Source organism: Aotus nancymaae, unplaced genomic scaffold (genome assembly GCF_030222135.1).
Source record: "Aotus nancymaae isolate 86718 unplaced genomic scaffold, 86718_ANA_hifiasm-v0.15.2.pri h1tg000019l, whole genome shotgun sequence".
In the NCBI taxonomy this organism is placed as follows: Eukaryota; Metazoa; Chordata; class Mammalia; order Primates; family Aotidae; genus Aotus; species Aotus nancymaae.
This window is the reverse complement of record NW_026988431.1, coordinates 42,701,663-42,729,169: the sequence shown is the minus strand read 5'-3', so window position 1 is coordinate 42,729,169 and position 27,507 is coordinate 42,701,663. Positions and strand designations below refer to the sequence as shown.

At 37.8% G+C, this 27,507-nt stretch overlaps 1 protein-coding gene across 4 annotated transcripts in view; it reads left to right on the top strand.

Annotated features, from left to right (window-relative positions):
* The window catches only part of LOC105706556 (ceruloplasmin), a 58,003-nt gene continuing 30,496 nt past the window's right edge, over positions 1 to 27,507 (top strand). For all 4 annotated transcript variants that reach the window (XR_002478341.2, XM_021669556.2, XM_021669557.2 and 1 more), the window contains exons 1-9: positions 1 to 464; positions 11,307 to 11,554; positions 13,321 to 13,533; positions 14,313 to 14,486; positions 16,403 to 16,657; positions 17,671 to 17,842; positions 21,364 to 21,503; positions 23,269 to 23,421; positions 24,863 to 25,074. Coding sequence is in view for 3 of the 4 variants with exons in the window: in XM_021669556.2 (XP_021525231.2) it covers positions 37 to 464; positions 11,307 to 11,554; positions 13,321 to 13,533; positions 14,313 to 14,486; positions 16,403 to 16,657; positions 17,671 to 17,842; positions 21,364 to 21,503; positions 23,269 to 23,421; positions 24,863 to 25,074 (1,995 nt within the window). In the remaining variant the exon portion in view is untranslated. The remainder of the gene's footprint in view (positions 465 to 11,306; positions 11,555 to 13,320; positions 13,534 to 14,312; positions 14,487 to 16,402; positions 16,658 to 17,670; positions 17,843 to 21,363; positions 21,504 to 23,268; positions 23,422 to 24,862; positions 25,075 to 27,507) is intronic.

Here is a 27,507-nt window from a genome sequence, read left to right as displayed (position 1 = left end):
TTTAAACATGTTCTCTGCCCTCCTGGAATTTACACGATGAATGGAAAAAGGCGCAGAGTTATGTACACGCTAAGGCCTCCAACAATAACTGTTGACTTTTTATTTTCAGTCAGAGAAGCCTGGCAACCAAGAACTGTTTTTTTGGTGATTTACAAGAACTTAACTGAATTGGAAAATATTTACTTTAATGAAACAATTTACTCTTGTGCAACACTAAATTGTGTCAATCAAGCAAATAAGGAAGAAAGTCTTATTTATAAATTGCCTGCTCCTGATTTTACTTCATTGCTTCTCAGGCTCCAAGAAGGGGAAAGAAAAATGAAGATTTTGATACTTGGTATTTTTCTGTTTTTATATAGTACCCCAGCCTGGGCGAAAGAAAAGCATTATTACATTGGAATTATTGAAACGGCTTGGAATTATGCCTCTGACCACGGGGAAAAGAAACTAATTTCTGTTGACACGTAAGTCATTATTTTTATTGTTTATAGACCAAAATTTAAAATTATTTTTAGAAAATAGATCTAGTAAGCTGAAATATTTTTAAAATTTTTTATATGCAGAAACTGCAAAATGTAGGCTTGAAACCCAGGATACTTCAATCAGTCTCCTTACATTCCTGTATATTTTTTATTTGAGGGACTGTCCTGCTTCTTTCGCTTTGTTCCTGGGGTTCTGTGTTCATCTCTTATTAACCTCCCATGGTCGTTACTGCATCTCTGATTAGGATTCAGTCTTTTTGTCTGTTTATGCAGAAGTTCTTTAATTTAAACAATGACTGTATAAAATGTTATATTTATCACACCATTTAATGATTATTCATGGTAGGGATAAAAAATTTTTAAATCTTTCAAAAACATCACTTATAGAAATAAAATACAATTTTAGCAAATATGATTCTGCCTGATATTTATTTAGAGACTTTGGACAGTTAAGTAGGTTAATCTTCACAGCTTCAGAGTTCTAATTTGTAAAATGAGGATAATAAGCACAGCTCATAGGGTTGTTTAAAGAGTGGGTGCATGTAAAGCTCTTAGGACAATGCTTGGCACATAAGAGCACAAAAATGTCAGGCACTTATTACGATGGTCCTCACAAAGCTCCATGTAACTTAAATATCTTCATATTTTAGTTGTAAAATCCCCTATTGAAAGCAATATTCACTGCACAGAAAAACAAAAACATTTACTTCTCCATGATGTATTTTGTTATGGTAGTTTATCTATACTGAGGTCTTCACCTTTAATTATGTTAATTGAACATTAACCACCAAATGGGAACTTGGAATTCAAAATCAATATTCACTACATTAAAATGTATTTCAGTGGAAATAAAACACAAGCCCAATGACCTTCAGCTGCTAAGATTGTATTTTTAAAAAATAGCTAAATAAGGATGCCAAAGTTTATAATTTTTGGATCTTATTGATGAATATATACTATTGTCTTTAATGTTACATAAGGTTGAAATTTTTCACCATAAAAATAAATGCATAACTGATAATAATATCCAATTATTATATTATTAATTTAATAATATACAGTAAGGAAAGTTTCTGACCTGAAGATAACTGGTTGTAAGTAAAACTAGTATATCTTGCAATTATTTCTTTTTTTAACCTGGTTTTAAGATGGTATTATCTTCTTAGGAATATGACATGTTTTTACAGCTTCACCAAAAACATTATTTTGCATGGATTCAGTATTTTCTTGATTAAATATAATATAAATTATACATGGTTTTTATTTCCAAGGAAAAAGACACATTAAAAAAATAAAAATACTATCTTTCTCCATGCCCCCACCCACCACTATTCTGCCATTGTTCATGGTCAAAAATCAAATCAGCTTTATCAGGCATAAACTAAGTGCAAGACATTGCACTGACTATGCTTCAATTAAAAAAAAAAACAAAAAAACTTTAATTCTAGAAATCAGGGAGTAGAAGTCTGAAGAGTTTGTTTAGAATTTGATAAATGGGGGCAGAGGAAATTTCCTTTGTTTTTAATTACTCCCATGGCCTATCTGTGCCAGGGAAGCTATACAATGAGTATAAGCTTGTTTACCCCATTGTGACTGTATTAGTCTCTTTTTATGCTTCTAATAGAGACATAACCTAGACTGGGCAATTTACAAAGAAAAAGAGGTTTAATGAACTCACAGTTCCACATGCCTGGGGAGGTCTCACAATCATGGCAGAAGGCAAAGGAGGAGCAAAGGTACATCTTACATTCCAGCAGGCAAGAGAGAGCTTGCGCAGGGGAACTCCCCTTTTAAAAGCCACCAGGTCTCATGAGACTTACTCACTACCAAAAGAACATGATGGGGGAAACTGCCTCCATGATTCAATTATTTCCACCTAGCCTCACCCTTGACATGTGGGGATTATTATAATTCAAGGTAAGATTTGGTTGGGGACACAGCGAAACCATGTCATTCCATCCCTGGACCCTCTCAAATCTCATGTTCTCACATTAGAAAACCAATCATGCCTTCCCAACAGTTCCCTAAAGTCTTAACTCATTTCAGCATTAATTCAAATGTTCACAGTCCAAAGTCTTATCTGAGACAAGGCAAATCCCTTCCACCTATGAGCCTGTAAAATCAAGAGCAAGTTAGTTACTTCCTAGATACAATGGGGTATAGGCATTGGGTAAATACAACTGTTCCAAATTGGAGAAACTGGCCAAAACAAAGGGGCTATAGCCATGCAAGTCCTAAATCCAATGGGGCAGTCAAATCTTAAAGTTCCAAAATGATCTCCTTTGACTCCATGTCTCATGTCCAGGTCACACTGATGCAAGAGGTGAGCTCCCACAGCCTTGGGCAGCTCTGCCCCTGTGGCTTCGCAGAGTACAGACCCACTCCCAGCTGCTTTCATGGGGTAGTCTTAATGTCTGTGGCTTTTCTAGGTGCACGGTGCAAGCTATCAGTGGATCTACCATTCTGAAGTCTGGAGGATGGTGACCCTCTTCTCATAGCTCCACTAGGCAGTGTCCTAGTGGGGATTCTATGTGGAGACTCCAATCTCACATTTCCATTCTGCACTGTCCTAGCAGAGGTTCTCCATGAGGGCCCTACCCCTGCAGCAAACTTCTGCCTGGACATCCAGGTGTTTCCATACATCCTCTGAAATCTAGGTGGAGGTTCCCAAACTTTAATTCTTCACTTTTGTGCACCCTCAGGCTCAACACCACATGGAAGCTGCCAAGGCTTGGGGCTTGCACCCTCTGAAGCCATGGCCCATGCTGCACCTTGGCCCCTTTTAGCCATGGCTGGAGCAGCTGGGACACAGGGCACCAAGTCCCTAGGCTGCATAGAGCAGGGGGAGACTGGGTCCAGCCCAGAAGACCATTTTTTCCTCTTAGGCCTCGAGGCCTGTGACAGGAGGGGTTACCTTGGAAGTCTCTGACATGATCGGGAGACATTTTCCCCATTGTCTTGGTGATTAACATTCTGCTCCTTATTACTTATGCAAATTTCTTCAGACAGCTTGAATTTCTCCCCAGAAAGTGTTTCTTTTTTTTCCTATCACATCATCAGGCTGCAAATTTTCCAAACTTTTATGAATGCTTTGCCACTTAGAAATGTCTTCTGCCAGGTAGCCCAAATCATCTCTCTCAAGTTCAATGTTTCACATATCTCTAGGGCAGGGGCAAAAAGCTGCCAGTCTCTTTGCTAAAGCACAGCAAGAGTCACCTTTGCTCCAGTTCCCAGCAAGTTCCTCATCTCCCTCTGAGAACACATCAGCCTGGACTTTATTGTTCATATCACTATCAGCATTTTGGTCAAAGCCATTCAACACATCTCTAGGTAGTTCCAAACTTTCCCACAATTTCTTATCTTCTTCTGAGCCCTCCAAACTATTCCAACCTCTGCCTGCTATCCAATTCCAAAGTTACTTTCATATTTTCAGGTACCTTTACAGTAGTTCCCCACTTCAGGTACCAATTTACTGTATTAGCCTGTTTTTATGCTGCTAATAAAAACACACTCAAGACTGGGTAATTTTATTTATTTATTTTTTTTGAGACGGAGTTTCACTCTTGTTACCCAGGCTGGAGTGCAATGGTGCATCTCGGCTCACCGCAACCTCCGCCTCCTAGGTTCAGGCAATTCTCCTGCCTCAGCCTCCCGAGTAGCTGGGATTATAGGCACGTGCCACCATGCCCAGCTAATTTTTTGTATTTTTAGTAGAGACGGGGTTTCACCATGTTGACCAGGACGGTCTCGATCTCTTGACCTCGTGATCCACCCGCCTTGGCCTCCCAAAGTGCTGGGATTACAGGCGTGAGCCACCACGCCCGGCCCAAGACTGGGTAATTTTTAAAGACAAAGAGGTTTAGTGGACTCACAGTTCCACATGGCTGGGAAGGCCTCACAATCATGACAGAAGGCAAAGGAGAAGCAAAGGCACATCTTATATGGCAGCAGGCAAGAGAGAGCTTGTGGAGGGGAACTCTCATTTATAAAACCGTCAGATCTCAGGAGACTTATTCACTACCATGAGAACAGTATGGGGGAAACCACTCCCATGATTCAATTATCTCTACCTGGCCCCACCCTTGACATGCAGGGATTATTACAATTCAAGGTGAGATTTGAATGGGAACACAGCCAAACCATATCAGTTACTTAAAAGGTATACTTAATAGTGATACTTAAGGATCCTTAAAAGGAAAAATGGAGCATCTTCTAGTTGCAAAGTCCACCTCTCTTTGTGTCATTGTTCTGTGGCTTTAACATCTCTATTGGCTTCAACAATATGCTACAGCTGGGCAAACTCTAGGTGGGACTGCTTGCTCTGTAATTTTCTTCCCCATATATCTGACCAGTGAATTTTGAATATAGCTTCAACAATTTTGCCAACACTATGCTAAATTTTTTGCATACATGTGTGCAGATAGCAACTTTTTGGTCCCTTCTTTGTCCCAAATTTGCAGAATGTTGATCCCAGTCAGTGAAGGATGGTGGAGTATCACAAGACATGGTTGGTACTCCTTATTGTGTGATGACTAAAAAGGAGAGGAAATAAACAGGCTGCTGAATAAGATGTGAAAGAGTGCAATATGAGTTTTATGTAATGAATTGAGTTTAAGCTGAATGTTGACCTTGAAGGTCTGGGATGATGAACAGGAAAATATGCACTGAGATGACAGGAACTAGTGCTTGGTAACTAGTACCTAGAATATAGGAGACACTAAATAAATATTTGTGAATAAGTTTAAATTAAACAAAAGATACATAGGAAGACAGAAGAAATCATAGACTGTATTGTAAAAACTTTTTCTTGCTCCCCATGTGGAGAGGTTCATGCTATAGAACAAATCAGGCAACAGAATAAAATAGAAAAGTCACTTTAGAGGATTATATGCAGGGCTAGTGCAATTGAAAACATTGGCAGATATTAAAAGAGAAGAATATATAGGTTTCGGGAGGTACTAGGAAAATAGAGTTTATTTCTGGTGTTAATGCCAATAATTTTTATTTCTAAAAGGGTGAAGTGGAAAATAATTTTCTTAGTACTGCCATTTACTTGGGTTAGTGCCTTACCTGTCACTTGAACACATCAATAAATAGTTAAAGGCTTTATAAGATATAATTCCTGATCCTAAGTTATATATATTCAAATAAAAATAAATGGCATACATATAAAAACAACAGTAAACACAATAGCGTGTTCTGGGCCCATAGTAGGCATTAATTAATTATTTATTGAATCAATTGACTAATAGCAAAAATTATATTCTTCTGTTATCTTTAGATTACTTTTTTTTCTGATGACCTCTAGAAAGCTGGAAATAAGTGAAAAATTTTTAAAGCATAAGAACAGTCATCACAAAACTCTTACATTGTTACCGGGATTTAATTCCATTGTAGATTTCCAAAACAAATGGTACAGTACAGATGTCACTATAAAGAGGCCCAATGACCAAGAATAAATAACAGCTCAAATCCTGACCAAAAAACTTGCCAACAAAGAACATTGCACCCTATGGTAGTCATAGTTATTATAATTATGATCTTGAGTGATCAGGATATAATAAGTATTCAATAAGTGTTCATTTCACTATTATCAAAAAATTGCCTTTTTCCAGTATATCCTCTGTTTAGAAAAACAGGGAAGCAAATACAATATTTTTAAAGAAAAAGCTTGCACTAAAGGCATTCCTTTTACCCCTATTAAAAGATAAACTTGGGCATATTGACATTTTAACAAGTTTATTCAAGGCTTCAGCCACATCAATTGGGTGCCCTAGGACAACAAGCAGTTCAGTCAGAGCTTCTCTGGGTAGGAAGGAAACTTTTATAAGGTATCTCAGAAGAAAGACTATGAAATGGATGTTAAACTGGTTAAAGTGGAGAGTCCCTAGTTAGAGGTTAGTTGGTGGCTTCTGATTGATAAAGTCTCCAGTTACAGATTAGAAGTTTCATTTCATGGTTTATTACATTGAATTGGGTTTTGGTTTGCTTAGGTAGGAACCCAAGGCACTGAAGTTGTCTCAGCCTAATGGCCTCCCAATTTATTAACATTCCTTCAAAAATGATTTTTGAATTTTTTAATGATTCTTAAATAGATACAATTACTAGCTAAAATTTTCTGGAAACTTTACTTTAGATGACTCATTCTCCAAGGTTGCAAATAAAAAAATAGCAAGCAATAAGCCCGGGCGTGGTGGCTCATGCCTATAATCCCAGCACTTTGGGAGGCTGAGGCATGTAGATCACGAGGTCAAGAGATCGAGATCATCCTGGCCAACTTGGTGAATTCCCACCTCTACTAAAATACAAAAAAATAAAATAAAATAAAATAATAGCAGGTCATGGTGGCGTGCACCTGTAGTCCCAACTACTTAGGAGGCTGAGGCAGGAGAATCACTTGAACACCGAGGCGGAGGTTGCAGTGAACAGAGATCACGCCACTGCACTCCAGCCTGGCGACACAGTGAGACTCTGTCTCCAAAAAAAAAAGAAAAATATTAGTTGGGTGTGGTGGCATGCACAAGTAGTCCCAGCTACTTGGGAGGCTGAGGCAGGAGAGTTACTTGAATTTGGAAGGCAGAGGTTGTAATGAGTCAAGATCATGCCAGTGTACTCTAGGCTGGGCAACAGAGCAAGATTCTGTCTCAAAAAAAAAAAAAAAAGTAGCAAGCAATAGCTAGTGCAGTACAAACATTTCACACAAGACAGCGTGTATGAAACAGCTAATTAAGTGACTAACATTTCACACTTACCAAGCTCCATTTATTATCACAGTTTCTATTTCTCCTGAGAACACAAATGAAAGAAAATTCATCACTAAGTACCGCATTCATGTTGTGCCAGTGGAGGAAGGCTAGTTAGAACCGGCAAATCACTCGAATTTGTGTTACATATACCTAGATTGAGTCTCTGCCAACTTCTTGCACCAGTTAATTTTTGATTGTTTTCCTTATGACTCTTGTTTAAGGTAGGCAGCATTTCTAAAGTGGCCCCCAAAAGATATCCTATCCTAAATCTCCAAAACCTGTGAACAGGAAGAGACAGTCAAATGATTTATGTTTTAGTCAATGAGATTATCTGGAAATTCCACACACTGAAGCTGACTTGACGATGAAAGGGGCCACCTAAGAAAGCATAAAGGTGACCTTAAGAAACTGGGAGAGGCTCCTGGCCCATAGCCAGCAAGCAAACAGCGATTTTAATCCTATGACCCCATTGAACTGAATTGTGGCAATAACCCAAATGAGCTAGGCAGATCACTCCACAGAGCCTCAAACAAGAACTCAGCGCAGCTTGATTTCAGCTTGGTGATGCCTGGAGCAGAGAACCCAGCCACAATTCTGACCCATAGAATTGTGAGATTATAAATGGGTGCTGTTTTAACCTACTTTGTGATAATTTGTTATGCAGCAAAGAAAACTAATATATTATGTCTCAATTAATGAAGTCAAAAATCCAGAAATTTTTCACCTATAATATCCAAGTTTTGGGAACCATGTCTAAACATAAACCAAGATCACCTGAGTGAATTCTAAATTTAAGGGAGAGAATAGCATTATTAATATCTTAATAAAGCAATATTAAAAATTAATTATCCTACTATTAAAAACTCATTTCTGGATCTAAGACTACCAGAAATTATAGGAGCTGGCTTTTCTTTTTTTAAGCCCCCTTTTTAAAATAAGGTGCTTAAAAAGAGGGAATGTGATTACTGGAGGGGAGACATGTCTACTGTAGAAAGGAACACATTATAATTGTCAACAGGAAGAACTACAATTAAATGTGAATTATTTGGTTCAAAGAACAGCTATAATAGATTCTTGTAACTGAATAACTGACTGGCAAACTTCCTGCAAGCTTCCAGTAACTGGCCCTTTGTCCCCAAGCCGTACTGTCGAAATTAAATAGACAGTCCCTAATGACCTTTTAATGTTTATTTGGAGACAAAGCATAAACAAATAGACTTCTCCCAAAGTGTCCCACAGTGTAAAATATTTTTCAATTTGGTTAAGACAGTTTTTTTTCCACAATAAAAGGCTAGATGCAAAAAAGTTTGTATATTGCAATGTGTATAAAAGGAATTTCAAATGTTAAAACACCTAGATATGTTTTACCTTCAGATCAATTTTAAAAGCATTTTTCACCCCCTAAAAACATCTTTGCCTAGCAAAATTAGTTACAAAGCCTAGGCAATGTAGGTCTTGGTCTTGGTATTAGGTATTGGTTTATGGCAATGCTCTTCCTATTTTAGGAAATGATTAATACAGGAGCATTTCAATGCAATAAAAGCGTTTTGACAAAGCCTGCTTATCAAAATAGGATGTGATGTATGCCAAAGTGTATGTACATTCTGAAAATATAAATACACATTTTATTTAAATGAAGCTTTAAGAATTTGAGGGCTAACTTTTAACTTTGGCCTATATAAGATGTGTATCAATAGGGCATGGTAAAGCACAGAGTAAAAGTCTCCAAATATTATCAAATTTATCTCTCAGAAATAAAAGTATGTCCAGACCCTTAAGAAAATTTACTCTGGGCTTAGATAAGTCTCTGTGAGATTGATTGGTCCAGGGTTCTGGTGAGACCAGAGTGGAATCGTACCTTTGTACCATAGACTTTGCAGCTACAGTTGTGTACCTAACTGAAATAGCGCTCTTGTTGACCTCCTCTCAGTCATACGGGCTAAATGACTCCGCTTTTAATCTCAGTGGTCTTCAATACAACAGTTTTGCTGTTGTTAAGGCATATATTTATTCAGACTCTTTCTGTGCACTCCTTGCTATGGGTTTAGAGGCAGAGTTCATACTTGTGTTTTGCCCTTTTCTCATGCCTACCTGTGCCCATGAAGTCTCTCTTAGCCTTCCCAATCTTTTCCTATTTTGCTTTAACAAGTTGGGAAATGGTAACAAACAATTCGAAGATAAACACAAACAGGAAAAATGAGGGTATACCCATGGTTTTGCTGCTCCACATAGGCTGCAGGTAACGGCACTTTATTTTTCTAATTTCCAGCTTAGCCCTCCCACCAGGCTGGGGGACAGGCAAGGAAACATCAACTCAGTCATTTTTTTAGTGAATAATTTTATCTTCTTTGGGAATCCATTTTTATACAATCCAGGAAAACTAGCACACCCAGGTGTTGGTGTATGGTAGTGACTAAGAGGAAATACTCATCATAGAAACTCCTTGATCAATCCAGAGAATGGTGGCTCTTATTTCCAACACCTGCTCACTCTGCCCAAACTCAGCCACCAGGACCATTGCCAACCAGCCATGTTACCTGGCCCCAGCACTCAGGCTTAATCTATATAGCCACCACCAGCAAACGTCCTGCCATCACCAGGTGTGACCTGGAAACAAAGCTTTCTGCCTTTCTATCTCATGGTATTAGGAATCCCACTGCCTCTGGGATTGGGCAGCTCTCTTAATCTTCAACCCTGAAGCCTCTTCAACACAAGTTACCCAGGGGCCCAGAGCAGCCTGTCTCACCGAAACACACCAGCGTGTTGGTTAATAATGCAGATGCCTGAGCCCTGCCCCAGACCCACAGAATCAGAATCAATGGAGTTGTGTCCCAGGAATTTGCATTTCACTAAGTTTATCAGTAGATTCCTGTGCATATTCAAACTTAAGAAACACCAGGCCTTTTGAAAAACCATATCTTTAAATTCTGTAGCAGTGAAAGTCCAGAGTTCTCGGACAAGTTCTGCTCTTGTCTTGAAGAAGGGAAAGAAAAATATATCTCATTTTTACCAATAAGCTGAGGTAACAAGAAAAAATTTATTCCTCAGTCAGGTTACTAAACCTCACAAATGTTGAGTAGAAAACAGTGAAGTATCAAAGATAACTAAGATGAAAGGAGGAAACACACACACACACACACACACACACGGGATGATGAGCAGTTTTTATTCAAATGGAAGAGATCTTGGTTGTGGAGGGTCTTGCCAAACGCCAGAATTTAAGTGGGTCCTGCCAAATGGCTGCATGATACTGCCCACGAATAGATCCCACTGGGCTATACACAGCCTTCAGTTAAGGTTGATAAGGCAAGAAATTGGTTCAAACCAAATTTACTTTCTTTTCATCTTTTCTTTTCCAGGTTACTGTTTACTTCACTGACATTTTTAAGAAAGTTTTCAGCAACTATTAATGGGCATTCACTAGAATACAAACATTCAATGTTAAGTATCTATACCAGGGTGGGATTAAAAAACCCAGGGATAATTTAAATTCAAAAGTAATTTAAAAACCACACACATTGCATGCATCAATAACTCTAGCTTTGATTTAGTGCTGTTGAAAGAGATTAAAAAGAATTAATTTAGCTTCATTAATTTTACTTTAAGGAAAAAAATTATATATATATACACACACACCTACTTTGAAGTCTCAAATATCAAGATTGATTAATTGTATACTTAAATTTTTCCGATAGCTGAGAGGTATAAGTGAAAAAATGTCTTAACTGTTTTATCTCAATGTTTCAGCTTAATTTTACATACTACTCCATTATATAATATCTCTGAGTTTTAACATAAAAATCATGGACAAAATACTTTAGTAAGATGCACTGTATTTCTATGATGACTTTACAGACGATTCTCTGACATATACCTGATATGGAAAGCCTCACATAAGTGAAATAACAGGGCTAACTGCCAGCTCTCCACTTCAAATTTGGAGGCATCCCTACAACAGGCAAACATTTAATGTGCTGTGGTCATTAATTTCTCTAGTTACGATGTTATTAAATTATAATTATAACATCATCCCTAGAAATGACGGCTTCTGATAGAGTTGTCTTCTTTTTCTTTGCAGGGAACATTCCAATATCTATCTTCAAAATGGCCCAGATAGAATCGGCAAAGTATATAAGAAGGCCATTTATCTTCAGTACACAGATGAAACCTTCAGGACGACTATAGAAAAACCGCTCTGGCTCGGGTTTTTAGGCCCTATTATCAAAACTGAAACTGGAGATAAAGTTTATGTACACTTAAAAAACCTTGCCTCTAGGCCCTACACCTTTCATTCACATGGAATAACTTACTATAAGGAACATGAGGGTAAGTTCAGCTCATGCAGCTGGAATTTGCTCCTACTTTTCAGTAGAAGTGCCTTTTAGCTTCTAAAATTGTAGACTTCTCTTCTGGATAAGACCTATAACTGCCGTTTAGCTCTAAACTATTTTATTAATAGGTACTTTGTTTCCACATAATAATGGCATGTTTTTCTTTATTGTGCTGGTTTACGGAAAGTGTGAATGTGGTAGAATTTCTAGGTGGACTCAGTGATAGGCAGAGACAGCTGGAGCTTCTTTCCCAGCGCCCAATCCTTTCTGGCCAAATAGTCAGAATAAGAGAAATGGACAATGTGCATTAAAGCCTAGAAGAGGCAAAAATCCAGAGGGAAGAGTAAGAGGGACTCAAGATGTGGACTGCCTTATCTTTGAAGTTCCTACCTGTAAGCATGCTATGGCTGTTGTTACCTCCCATCCTAACTTGAGACAAACGCTGCCCCAGCCAAGGTGGCGTAAGTAGTCTCCTATGTCAATCAAGTTGTACATGTGCTGGATGATTCAAGTCACAACGAGACACAGTTAATGAGACACAATTAACTGAAAAAGTCACTTGAATATAGGACTTGGAAGGCTTGAAAATAGTACCTGAAAAACAAAGATAAGGTTTGGTGCCTGTGGTCTCATTCTTAGTCCTTAACAATGATGATGAAACAGGTGGTATTTTGTAGTGATGAAAAGCAAGGGCTTTGAAATTAATAGACCACGTTCTGAGCTCCAGCCTTGTCTCTTACAGGTTGAGTGACCTTGGACAAATTATCTAAATTGTTTCAGCTTCAGTTTCCTCATGTATAAAATAGAGACAATGAGAATACATAGTAATAGCTCAATAAATATCAGCTGTTATCAGAAGCAAAAATGCTGAAGTCATGCTACAGTTCATTGAAATTGTGATGATCAAGCAGGGAAAATAATTTAAAATTAGATTTGATTGATTATTAGCTGTCTTTTTAAAAGAGATATTGTTTTAGAAGGTGAATGTGCTGGCTTGTTGTTGTTGTTGTTGTTGTTTAGAGCTAAATTACATTCATGGCATAAAAGGCTGACTGCCATCCATTTCTTCTTAATGATTTCATGGCTGATTAGGGAATTAGCATCCATTTTAAAGGCATGGTAATGGTACTGTGGCTTTGTTAAAAGAAAAAAAGAGTTCCTAACTTTCAGAGATACATACTCAAGTATTTATGAATGGAATATGATGCCTGAGATTTGCTTTAAAATACTTTGATGGCACTGGGGATAATCATGTGTGGGGGTACAGATGAAACAAGATTGGCCTTCAGTCAGTCATTGTTAAAGCTGGTTTGACGGTTACATGGAGGTTCAGTATATTCTTCTCTCAACCTTTGTGTATGTTTGAAAATTTCTGAAATTAATAGTAGAAATTTGTTAAATTCTATAGTTACTTCATGGGCAAAAATCTGAGATCATATAAGAAGTTTTGAATTTAGAAGAGGGCAGCCATTTTGCTCAGACTTCCATACCATGACCCAAGTTCTGTACATTGCAAACAAAAAGTCATTATGGTCTCTGAAAACCCAATCAAATATAAAAAATAATAAAAATGTCTGTGAAGCTTCTAAACACCCTAGCCATTAGGCTCTCATTTTCCTGTGTCCAAATAGGATATCATCTCCCCAAGGATCACATAGTAGATGTTTAATAAATGTTTGCTGAATGAATTAATGGACTATCTTTCTCTCATTTAAGTTCAAACACATTCACTTCGCACCTTCATTGCATGTTGCTTCCTAGGGGCCATCTACCCTGATAACACCACAGATTTTCAAAGAGCAGACGACAAAGTATTTCCAGGAGAGCAGTATACATACACGTTGCTTGCCACTGAAGAACAAAGTCCTGGTGAGGGAGATGGCAATTGCGTGACCAGGATTTACCATTCCCACATTGATGCTCCTAAAGATATTGCCTCAGGTCTCATCGGACCTTTAATAATCTGTAAAAAAGGTACATTTTCTCATTATTGCACTCACTATACTACCAAACGACAGGGGAAGGGCAGTTTGTCTTTTAAAAATAAGTCGTCTTCTGTGTTGAGATCAAGTAGGTAAGGTAGAGAGGTGGTGAGTAGAAAAACAGGAAGGGAAGAGCCAGGCAGGACTAAGAGAAGAAGGGATAAATGGAACAAGCATTCATATGGGGAAAATGCCAATGAAGCTAAGCTGAAAGAAATGTATTCTCCCCTGGGATCAGTTTGCTGTGTCTGACTTCCAACAGTGGTGCTAAAGAGAATATGACTTTACCAAATGTGACTCCCAAAAAGGCACTCCATGGTGATAGATCTGTAGTTACTCATATTATATTGGTAAATATAACACCATAGTATTTATTTCTAATGTTGTGAAAAAGACAACATGTCTCAAGAGTCTGAAATATAACTCTAACGTGAACAATAGTTACCTCTAAAGACTTGTCTCAGCATGTGGCTATATGCATCAGAAAATAGACACACAACTTTGAATTCCAATCTTCCCATTTGCCAAAAAGCATTTAACAGTTACGTGGTCAGTCAATATCCAGATACAGGAGTGTCTTCCAAGCACTAGACACTGAATATAAAATTCCCTGAGTGTTTCTGTCTGTAAAACAGGAGTGACTGGTCCAGATTTGTGGTTTATTAGAAAAAATAAATACTAAAATTTTTAAAAACTATAAATCACCTGAAAACATAAATCAAAATACATGCTAAAAGTTTAGTCCTACTAAAATAGTAATTTTAATTCCAGATTCTCTAGACAAAGAAAAAGAAAAAAATATTGACCGGGAATTTGTGGTGATGTTTTCTGTGGTGGATGAAAATCTCAGCTGGTACCTAGAAGACAACATTAAAACCTACTGCTTAGAACCAGAGAAGGTTGACAAAGACAATGAAGACTTCCAGGAGAGTAACAGAATGTATTGTAAGATTGCAGAAGACATGTTAACTTTACTTTTTTTTCCCTTGATCCATTAATTCTGCTAAGCTTATTCCCTCACATAAGTAAGTAGTGTGTATTAGTCTGTGGTCCTTATAAGAAAGCATATTGGATGTGCAATTTGATATTTGGCTAAGTAAGTCAAACTAAAAACTCTCAACCAGGTAAATCCAGATATACGAAACTTGTTCCCAAACTGGTAAGGATAAAACAGCAATTATGGTTTAGTGCATATGTATGTGGTATTTATATATTTATTTATCCACTAGACTCATTCCAAAAATTATTTGAGGCAGCCTAAAACTATTAAACTAAATGCTTAAAACTATACTTATATTTTAAACTAACTATATTTAAGAAAATAGTTCGAACCACGAGTTCTGAAAGGTATTCATTTTACATACTATGTTGCCTCACTGGGCCCCGTAGTCTGCATCATTCTTTTCTACATTTCAGTTAATTTTACTTTTCTGGAAATGCCTTTTTTACAGTTTAGACTTTTTCTTAATTCTCAGACACAAAATAATGAGCTCAGTAAGATTATCTATTTCATAATTTGCATGAGAAACAGAATCGCTTAACAACAACTAAACCAATAAGTAGAGATTTTTCATTTGTTTGTGTTTAACTTCTTCAAAATAACCTACACTCAGAAACCGAGAGCACAAAAATAACTATACCACCAAAGTATTAAACCAATGAACAAAGTACAGATTTTGTTTCCAACTTTTACTTATATCTGGGTGGAAAGTCATCTTTCCATACTTTAATCCTTTGTTGGGTACTAACAAAAATAGATGTTATAAAAACATAGTCAAAATTCTAGCCTGAGCAGTTGGTTTGGTTCCAGTGTCACATATGGTGCACTCAGGATTCTTCCCAGAACTAATTTCCACCTGGGAAATGTTTACGCCCACCCAGTTTGAACAATGACCGTAAGTTTCTTTTCTTTTCTTTTTTTTTTGAGATGGAATCTTGCTCTGTTGCCCAGGCTGGAGTGCAATGGCACGATCTCTGCTCACCGCAACAGCTGCCTCCTGGGTTCAAGCAATTCTGTCTCAGCCTCCCAAGTAGCTGGGATTACAGGCATCCGCCACCATGCCCAGCTAATTTTTTGTATTTTTAGTAGAGACGGGGTTTCACCATGTTGGCCGGCCTGGCTGGTCTTGACCTCCTGACCTTGCAATCCACCCCCCTCGACCTCCCAAAATGCTGGGATTACAGGTGTGAGCCACTGCGCCCGGCCAATAATTGTAGGTTTCTTCTAAGGGTTTCAGGCCACCTTGCATATGAACTTTTAGGTCTTGGTGACTCTGTTCCTGCTGTCCTACATTTTTTCCCTCCTTTGTATCTTTTCCAATCTTAAAAATTTTGTCTTGCAATCTTTAGAAAAAGCTATTCTTATGTTCTTTTTACAAAAGAAATTTATGGTAGAAAATTGGAAAATTTCTGATAAGCAAAAAATATATATATAAAATATCCATACTGCTACTACCAACATGATTAATAACTGAATACTAAATAATCTTCAATCTTTTTTCTATTAACTCTATGTGTTTTGTTTATTTGTGTATATATATGCAACATCTGTATTTACACACACACACAAACACACACAATGTGTACAGTTTATAACAAAGACAGCAAATAGGTTTTATCTCCAGTATTGTGTTCATCTGTTAATATGGTATTGATAAGAATCCTCAGGCTGATTCAGTTTCAAAATGAAAGACTGCTGTGATTGATTAGCAATGTCTGACACGGGTATGGGAGGGAGGAATACCAGCATGTATGTGTGCAAGATATTTTCCATTCCAAATTGATTCTATTTATATAGAGGTAACTCTCATTATCTCAAGCATTAATGACTATTAGTCACAAACTCTGCTCTTGGCTTACAGCTGTGAATGGATACACTTTTGGAAGTCTCCCAGGACTCTCCATGTGCATTGAAGACAGAGTGAAATGGTACCTTTTTGGTATGGGTAATGAAATTGATGTGCACGCAGCTTTCTTTCACGGGCAAGCATTGACCAACAAAAACTACCGTATTGACACAGTCAACCTCTTTCCTGCTACCCTGTTTGATGCTTTTATGGTGGCTCAGAACCCTGGAGAATGGATGCTCAGCTGTCAGAATCTAAACCATCTGAAAGGTAGGACATCTTTACCTGAAGTTAGCTGTCAACTGAAAAAGGTGATGACTGGGAATCAGAATCTAAAAGCTAAATATCTTTGAAATAATCTGAGGTTTGAACTGGCATCTTAGTTTTATTCCTATGATGGTGTACATAATAATGTAATAAAAAAGACTGTAAGACAGGAATATTATAAAGTAATGAGATCTGAAAATAAATTAGTTTTTGGAAAAGAACAACTCGCCCTGAAAGTATAATACTGTATATATTTACTCGACTTTGTAAAATATGCAGTATTGTAAAATCCAGAAAAACTGTATGTTGCACTGGAAAGTACCCTGTTTTTCAACTTATTTCCATCAAGTATAACCAACTTTGTTCTTTATTTGAGCCTGGCCATCTTTTAGTTTAATTCAATAAATCCTTCCTTTATCTCTTTAACTTGGGCAATAAAAATATTCCTTGTTCTTGAAAAATATTAGTTTTTAATATTGGTCTACTGAAGGAAATTAAGTTTAACATAGGAGTTTAGATATTTTACTTTGATAAAAGCAAATATAATCGCTTTTGTCAAATATGCTCTGGGCCACAGAAGGACCCGCACAGCAGATGCACAACCATCTTGTGCAAGAGAGCAATAATACATGCTCATTTGGTTTCTCCTCCTCCAACCCAATGCAACCCTTTAAAATATGTCAAAGCCTCTCTTCTCTGTTTATCTATAAACTTGTTCTTTATCTCTCATCAAAAGAACTACCAAGTGAAACCCCACAGAAACTGGTACCATATTTTGAAAACACACGTGCTTAATATCTCTGTGCTATATGTACATAAAAAACAAAGTATGTCTGTTTTAAATTTGAGTTTTCCATCACTAATTTATTTACAGCTGTTTGCCCTAGTTTATAGTACTGTTTCTATCTATCTATCCCTCCAATTTCCACTTGTCATCTCATAAGCAGTGTTTACAGGGCAATAGGAAAGAGAAACATTGGCTCCATTAATCGATGCCTCTTTCTGTTTCATTTCAGCTGGTTTGCAAGCCTTTTTCCAGGTCCAGGAGTGTAACAAGTCTTCACCAAAGGATAATACCCGTGGGAACCATGTTAGACACTACTACATTGCCGCTGAGGAAATCATCTGGAACTATGCTCCCTCTGGTATAGACATCTTCACCAAAGAAAACTTAACAGCACCTGGAAGGTAATTCACAAAAAAGAGTACTATTTCAAAATATGCTCTTCCCCACACAAAAGAACCACAAAAGGCTACTTCAGCAATTATAATTTTAATTGGCATCTGAAATTTAGTATTTAGACTGCTAAATATTTATTAAGGTATTTGGTGTAAGAGTCTGAGCTTGAGAACTATGAGTTTTGAGTTCATGAAAAAAGATGGGTTCAAAAGTTATTAAATGCTTGACAAAGTCCTAAGAAAACATTGAATACAATTAGATAAATCAATTAATATGCTTTTCATTTAGAAAACATAGCATTGTACAATTCAGCAGCATTAAGTACATTTTCAATGCTGTATAGCCATTACCACTATCCATTTCCAGATCTTTTTTTTTATCACTCCAAATAGAAACTCTGAACCCTTCAAAGAATAACCACTTTCTTCCACTCTGTCTCCACCTCTGATAAACTCAATTCTGCTTTCTGTCTCTATGAGTTTTCCTATTGTAGGCAACTCATACAAGTGGAATCATACAATATTGGTCCTTTTGTGTCTTTTATATCACTTAGCTTAATGTTTTAAGATTTGTTCATGTTGTAGCATGCATCCAAATTCCACTCCTCTTTAAGGCTGAATAATACTTCATTGTCTTCATTGTATATATGTACCACATTTTCTGTATTCATTCATCTTTTCATAAACATTTGGGTTGTTTCCACCTTTTGGCTATTGCGAATAATGTTGTTATGAACAATTGTTATACAAATATCACTGTTCAAGCCTATGCTGTTAATTCTTTTGCATATGCAGCTAGAAGTGGAATCGCTGGACCATATGGTAACTCTACTTTTAATTATCTTAGGAATCACATTACTGTTTTTCATAGCAACTGCTCCATTTTACAGGCTCATCAGCAATGTACAGGGGTTCCAATTTCTTCACATTTTCATCAACACTTGTTATTTTCTGTTTCTTTCTTTCTTTCTTTTTAATAATGACCATCCTAATGAGCATGAGATCATGTTTCATAGTGGTTTTGATTTGCATTTTCTTAATGACTAGTAATATTGAGGATCTTTTCATGTACTTTTTGGTCATTTGTGTATCTTCATCAGAGAAATGTCTATTTAAGTCCTTCAGCCATTTTTGAAGTGGGTTTTTTGTTGTTGTTGTCTTGTAGGAGTTCTTTATTTATTTAGGATGTTAATTCCTTATCAAATATTTGCAAATATTTTCTGGCACTCTATCAGTTGTCTTTCACTCTCTTGATAGTGTCCTTTGATGTACAGAAGCGACTCTTTGTACATGTCTGAATGACTTCCACAGCCTCCCAGCCATCTGTTTGTCTTCCTTTCCTACTATCAATTTTTTACAAAGCAGTACTGTGATCTTTCAGAAATGTCAATGAGATGATGCCACTCCCCTGCCCCAAGTCTTTATTCATATATCACTTCCTCAGAGAAGGTCTGTTTGCCATCCATATTAAAAATGCCCTCCTTGGAAAGGTTAAGTAATTCGTTCAACATCACACAATAAATGGATAGCTAGGCCTTGCTCAGCCCAGAACTGTGACTCCTGAAGCAGAGATGTAAGTCACAGGCTCTACTGACACCTAAATGTGATAACTCCCAAAGCTGCATCTCCAACTCAGAAGGCTCTTGTGAATTTCAGATTTGCATTTCAAACTTCTCAGTGACACCCCTCCTTGGATGAGGCTGTTCACAATTCTGTCCTCATCAAGTACTGCCTCATTTTATAGTAACTTTCTCTGAAAGCTATCTACTTCTCTCCATTTTCTTTGCCAATAACTATGAAATCATCTCTGCCTCTCACTGAAATTAGAAAAGCACACTCCTGACTGGTCTCCCTACTGCAGTCTTGTATTTTCCAACACATTCTCCCAACAGCTGCCACAGGGATCCTCCTAAAACGCTAATCCTGAATGCGTAATTCTTCCAAATGCTTCTCACTGCCCTGGGATGGAAGGCTGAAACCTCAACTACGTCCTCCTACCTATCTTCCATCTATCTAAACCTCATTCATCACTCCTCTGCCCTGCCCTGCATGCTATCCTTCTAGAAAATATGCTTATGCCATATTATCTAGAATATTATCTAGAATATGGCATGTTCGCTCTTTTATCTCAGGCTTCTCACAGGCAGTTTTCTCTTTGTATACACCTACCCCTGTCTTCACTTCATCTTGCTAACTCTACTTCCCCTTTAGTTTTAAGTAATTACTTCCTCTGAAACATCTTTGTGGCTTCTTCCCTGCACTTTCCCCAACCTCAAAGAAATGCGCCATAACACTCTGTGCTTATTATACTGCATTATATTGATGGGTTCATAGCATGTCTTCTCTGCCAGATGTAAGGTCCATATGGACAGGGATGAGTCCACTTTGCTTGTGGTTAAGTCATCAACACATACCAGGATTCCCAGAAAAGAGCAAGGTGTTCAATACATTTGTCAAATGAAAGAAATGATGAATGAGCTGGCATTGTGCAAGTCAAATAAATACCTTTCTGAAATTTAATTTTTTCATTTGCAAAATATGGAGAATAGTACTGACTTTGTCTCAATGTCATGTGAGTTTCAGCTAATAAATAAAAGCTCCTGGCCAGGCGCAGTGGCTCATGCCTGTAATCCCAGAACTTTGGGATGCCAAAGCAGGTGGATCACTTGGGGCCAGGTTGTGAGACCAGTCTGGCCAACATAGTGAAGCCCCGTCTCTATTAAAAACAGAAAAAATTAGCTGGGCATGGTGGTGCAGACTGTAATTTCAGTTGTTCAGGAGGCTGTGGAATGAGAATCACTTGAACCAGGGAGGCAGGGGTTGCAGTGAGCCAAGATTGCACCACTGAACTCCAGCTTGGGCAACAGAGTGAGACTCCGTCTCAAAAATCAATCAATCAATCAATGCTCCTGAGCAGCTGGCCAGTGTTAATACACAATAAAGAGTAGACACTGTGTTTTAAACATTTCACAATTTAATAAAAAGATTCTGGCCAGACATGGCGGATCACAAGGTAAGGAGTTCAAGACCAGCCTGGCTAAGATGGTGAAATCCCCATCTCTACTAAAAATGCAAAAATTAGCCAGGTGTGGTGGTAGGCACCTGTAATCCCAGCTACTTGGGAGGCTAAGGCAGAAGATCACTTGAACCCAGGAGGCGGAGGTTGCAGTGAGCCAAGATCATGCCACTGCACTCCAAAAACCTGGGCAACAGAGCAAGAATCTCAAAAAAAAAAAAAAATTCTGTGGTAGAACCCTTTGTCAAGGGATTGACAAGGGCCCGCCTGAAAATTTTTTCTTCACTTGAAAATATAAACATCCTCCATGATTCTCTACTTCTTAACTTGCCATCCCTGTATGAGTGGCCTGGCACTGCCTGCTCTGTTTGAGTAACTGATATGATTGCTGTAAATCATGGGTAATATTCATCTCTAAGCACTGGTCAGAATTATTCTCTTCATTTACCCTATGTGAATACCTGTTTTCTGTTCTATTTCAACCGCAGCATTAAACACTTTTTCCCCCTGGCAGTGACTCAAAGGTGTTTTTTGAACAAGGTCCTACAAGAATTGGAGGCTCTTATAAAAAGCTGGTTTATCGTGAGTACACAGATGCCTCCTTCACAAATCGAAAGGTGAGAGGCCCTGAAGAAGAGCATCTTGGCATCCTGGGTGAGTCCATGCAGAATATATATGGCTGGTGTACTCTTCCCACGGTCTACACCAACCTCAGAAAGAATAGTAACTTCAGGACCTACTGCATGGTTTCTATGTGTAAAGCAGGTGTGTGGAAGATAAAACAATAAAATGCAGCAGCTAATTACTTTTCCAAATGTAAATCATCAATAGTAAATTTTCATCATTAAAAGCCATGCTGATGACTGAGAGTGGTAGCTCACGCCTGTAATCCCAGCACTTTAGGGAGCCGAGGCGGTGCATCACCTGAGGTCAGGAGTTTGAGACCAGCCTGGCCAACATGGTAAAACCCCATCTTTACTAAAAATACAAAAATTAGCAGGGCGTGATGGTATGCACCTGTAGTCCCAGCTACTCGGGAGGCTGAGGCAGGAGAATTGCTTGAACCCAGGAGGCTTGCTTGAACCCAGGAGGCAGAGGTTATAGTGAGCTGAGATAGCACCACTGCACTCTAGCCTGGCAACAGAGCAAGACTCCATCTAAAAAAACAAAGAAACAAGGAAAGAAAACCCAGGCCATTAATGAGACCAGCCCAATTATCCTAGAGCCCTCTGCAGGCTGCCCCCAGCAGAGTCCAGAGACCTGTTCTTTCCGAGGCACTCAGGCAGAATAGCCTAGTGGGTGAGTAGAGTATGGATTCAGATTGTCCTGGCTCTTCACTTTTTTTTCCTGGCGGTGATTCAGAGGTATAATACTTTTCAACAAGATATTACAAGAATTGGAGGCTCTTATAAAAAGCTGCTTTTTGTGAGTATGCAATGTATACATTAGCTGTGTGACTTTTGAAAGTTACTCAACTTGGCCGAGCGCAGTGGCTCATGCTTGTATTCCCAGCACTTTGGGAGGCCGAGGCAGGCAGATCACTTAGGTCAGGAGTTTAAGACCAGCCTGGCCAACATGGCAAAACTCCGTCTCTACTTAAAAAAAAAAAAATACAAAAATTAGCTGGGCACATAATCCCAGCTACTCGGTAGGCTAAGGCAGGAGAATTGCTTGAACCCAGGAGGCAGAGGTTGCAGTGAGCTGAGATCATGCCACTGTACTCCAGCTTGGGCAATAGAGTGAGACTCTGTCTCAAAAAAAAAGAGAGAAAGAAAGAAAAAAAGAGAATTATTCATTATCTGTGTCTGTTCCCTTCTGTAAAATGGGAGCAATCGTTACTAAAGTTGTTATAGGGATTAAATGAATTAATACATATAAACACTCAGAAGAACAGATAGGAAGCTCTCGTTAAACGTCATTTTGTATATTACATAAAATATTTATGTGAAATATATGTTTTTATTCTATAATTGGTAATCACTAATTTTGGTCATGGAAAATCCAAAACAGTGTTATCCTTCACATCCAAAATAATTCAACTTACCTGCTTTGGGTGATCAAAGTTTATAGTACCTAACTCTTGGGACAAAGGACACACCTCTAGCCAACAGATGATTAGGCTGAGGAGTGTCAACATTCTGGATAGTTTTTGTAGATGTGTAAAGCTTACTAACTGACTTGTACAAAAATGATAATCAATTTCATTAATCTGAAGTTGGACTAAAAAGCCCTTCCCTCCTTCAAACCTCAACATATCAGATTGATTATGGACTTTTTGAAAACCAAGCTTTCCATTCACCACAAATAGGCATGTTGCTCCTAGTAGTTCTTGCCAGAGGACACAGTCAAAGAAGATAACTGTCTTATATGTTCTGCCTGTTATCTACTAAGGAAGGATAATAATTCTCTTTGTTCCCAGGTCCTGTCATTTGGGCAGAGGTGGGAGACACGATCAGAGTAACCTTCCATAACAAAGGGGCATATCCCCTGAGTATTGAGCCAATTGGGGTGAGATTCAATAAGGACAACGAGGGCACATACTATTCCTCACATTACAATACCCAGAGTGGAAGTGAGTATGGCACTCTGTAACCATTCAACAACGTTTAATAACCCACTGTACTGGTCACTTACAGTGTCCTGCAAAAACTGAAGGCAGGAACTCCCAAGGAAACTGCTCATATATCATTTCTAGGCATCATGCCAGGAAACAAATAAGCCCCTTCTCCTGCCTCCAATTGGTTTATGGAATTTTGTCCTGCCTTAATTGGATGATTATTGACAATGCTGATAGTAATTTAGTTGGGTTGTATCGATTTTACATTTCTGGAGTATTCTGGGTGATTTTAATTTTTAAAAAAGTTCTTATAAGAATGTTCGATGTTCACTTTAGAGTATTTGAAAATATAGAAAAGTGTAGCCAAAATATTAGTTGTCCATAGTTCTATAAATAATCACTATTATATTTTTATATAATTCTTCCACTTTCATCTGTATACATATATATTTTTTAAATGTGGTTGATATCATAGCACGTTATTTTAATTTCATAATCAGTGTGTTCTCTTAGCATTATAAGGGTTTTATAAACATAATTTTAATGATATAAAATATTGCATCATGTGGATGTTTTTGACTATTTTTACATATCAAGGATGACCAGTGAAGACCGGTGACTTTGCTGTCACCTACAGTAGGACTGTGGGCAGGTTACTCAATCTTTCTGGCCTCAGTTCTCTCAGGCATAAATTTGAGAGATTTAAATAGGATTATCTACAAAGTTCCTTTCAATTCTACAATTATTTTCACTTCCATTTTATTCAATAGAAAGTGCATTGATTACACTGTATTGCCAGGCATTGTTCTAGTTGATAGAAATGTGGATACAGTGCTTGCCTTCAAGAAAGTTAAGTTCTGTTCAAGAGAAATACACACAATATAACATGAAAGGTGCTAAGGACATTCCTGGAAGATGTGTGAGCACCAAGAGGGAAACCAATCCCAGGAGGTTTAGAAGAATCTATCTGGGGCCTGGTGCAGTGTCTCACGCCTGTAATCCCAGCACTGTGGGAGGCCGAGGTGGGCAGATCACGTGGTCAAGAGATCAAGACCATTCTGGCCAACATGGTGAAACCCTGTCTCTACTAAAAATACAAAAATTTACTGTGTGTGCTGGAGTGTGCCTATAGTCCCAGCTGCTTGGGAGGTTGAGACAGAAGAACCAATTGAACCTGGGAGGCGGAGATTGCAGTGAGCCAAGATTGAGTCACTGCCCTTTAGCCCAGTGACAGTATCAAGACTCCACCTCAAAAAAAAAAAAAAAAAAAAAAAGAGTCTATCTGGATGCAATCACATGGGTCTGTTATCTGACACTAGAGCATAAGTGGGATTCCATTCTAATTTTTAACTAAGAACTCAGAAGTAGGCGATTCTAGACTAAACTTAGTCTACTTTGTGGCTGAAATGACCACATTAGAAAGCACACTTAACCTCTCTAATGCGACCTTTCTTAGGTGTGCCTTCTTCAGCCTCCCGTGTGGCACCCACAGGAACATTCACCTATGAATGGACTGTCCCTGAAGAAGTAGGACCCACTTATGCAGATCCTGTATGTCTAGCTAAGATGTATTATTCTGCTGTGGATCCCACTAAAGATATATTCACTGGGCTTATTGGGCCAATGAAAATATGCAAGAAAGGAAGTTTACATGCAAATGGGAGACAGGTAAGTCCAATTGGGGAAAAAACACATGAGATGAACAATTGTTCAGTCTCTTTGAAAATGATCATTTGACATAGAAATAGAAATATCTAACCTTATCATTATCTCCAAAAATACTTTAGTATACACCTTTAAAAGATAAGGACGTCTTTAAAAATGCCCATAAGTACCACACCTTAAAATAATAACCACACACATCATAACTCCTTAAAGTTATCAAATAGCCAATCAACACTCGCATTTCCCCAACTGATTTATTAAGTCTGTTGTTTGAATCAGTATCCGAACAATTACACGTATTACAATGAATTTATATGTTTGCTAAGATTGTTTACTTGAAATTTTTCTGTTGCTAGAGTCATCAGTCCTGTAGAAGTTTCCTATGTCATGATTTTACTTATTTTATCCCTGCAGTATCATTTAACACAGGGGTCCCCAACCACCCTCCCCCCGACACACACACCTGTGGGCCACACAGCAGGAGGTGAGCCTGTTAGATGGTCTGTTAGGAACTGGGCCACACAGCAGGAAGTCAGCAGCAGGCATTATCACCTGAGCTCACCTCCTGTCAAATCAGTGGCTGCATTAGATTGTCATAGAAGCGCAAACCTTAGTGTGAACTATGCATGTGAGGGATCTAGGTTGCACGTTCCTTATCAGAATCTAGGCCTGATGATCTGAGGTAGAATAGTTTTATCCAGAAACCTCCCTGTCTCCCAGCGTTTTTGTAGAAAAATTGTCTTCCACGAAACTAGTCCTTGGTGCCAAAAATGTTGGGGATTACTAATACATGTTTCTTTCTCTCTGCTTCTATTTCCTGTAACTAGTAGTTAGATCAAAAGTTTGACCTAATACAGATTTTTTTTTTCTTTCAAGACTACTTCAAATATGGTACTGAGCACTTCTACCAGGGAGTACTTAATTTATAGTTGTCCCTTAATTGGGGATGTTATCAGCTACTGATGATGGTTTCCTAGATTCATAAACTAATCAGGGTTGCAGAATAGTACTATTCTAATTCCATCTTCCTTTCTTTATTAGCTGGCATACTTCTCTACAAACAGAAGCTTCTTAATGGACTATTTGGTTACCCTGAGGTACACCGTATATAGAAAGGATATGACAAATACTTGATTCATTCCCTGTATTTACCAGTTTTCAAATTAATTACTCTCCTCTAGCATTCTTCAAAAGCTTCTCAATTTTTTTCCTTTTAAGTAGCATTGTGCACTCATGGATTTAAGCATATTTGGTGTGTTACAATTCACTGCCATTATCCTTACTAATGTTCAAAGTATCCTTTTTGACACTGAAGGACTTGTTCAGGTTGACTCCCTTATTCTTACTTCATCGTAGTCTTTGAAGATTCTCTGCTTTCTAGTATAATGAGACATCAGGCTCATTTTGTACGTTTTCTGAGACAGAACTGGAACTAGCCATTTGTTACCAAAAGCCATTTTTTTGTTTTTTGTTTTTCTTTTGGTGAGGCATCATTTCTAGAACCACAATGTGGGCACTAGAAGTGCTTGTTGCTATTGGGGAAACTATTATTTCTGAGCCTTTGCAGTGGAAAGAAATGGGAAAAAAACTTTTCAGATAAATTCATCATGATTTCATATGAGTTCTTTCTATTTGAATTTCAGTCTACAGATCTTTTCATTATTGACTGCATCAATCTTATATTTGTTTCTGCCTTAAACTGCACTGAAAAACCTTATTTTTTTAATAACACGAACACATTCACTTGATTCATCCCATAATATACACACAACAGTCTCAGAATCCCAATTACAATACTACAATCAACAATATGATAACTGAAAACAGTTTAAGATTTGTTCGCCACTTTGTCCTTAGGGTAGATCCTACTAGAGATTTTTAGCCAAATTACATATTTAAAGTCACTTGGGATAGTTCTTCTCTACATAGTTTTGCTACCACTGGATATGCGGATTTATTTAATTCATTTTACTTATCTTTTTTAAGAAATTGCTTTGAAAACTATAATATTATTTTATGTAAAATATTCACATGGCATTAACACCAAATCCATAAAAAGGGTATATTCAAATAAGTCTAGCTTCCATCCCTCTCCCCTCCCACCTATTCTCTGCCTCCTAACTATAGGTAAGCTTTTTTTTTTTCACTTTATAGTTTATTCTTCCAATTTTAAATAAACAAGTTTGTATATTCATATCTTTGCTTTTTTCACTTTACAATAGAATCCGAATATCTCTTCATGGTAATGTATGAAAATATTGCTCATTCCTCATTTCTTTGCAAAGTGTATATTACTCTGATGTGTGGACATGCTACAGTTTATACAATCAGTCCCTTATTTGATAAGTGTTTGGGTTGTTTCTAGTCTTTACTAGAAATACAAAATATGTACACAAATAGAAAACAATGTACAGCCTTGTTAGCCTTGTTCATATC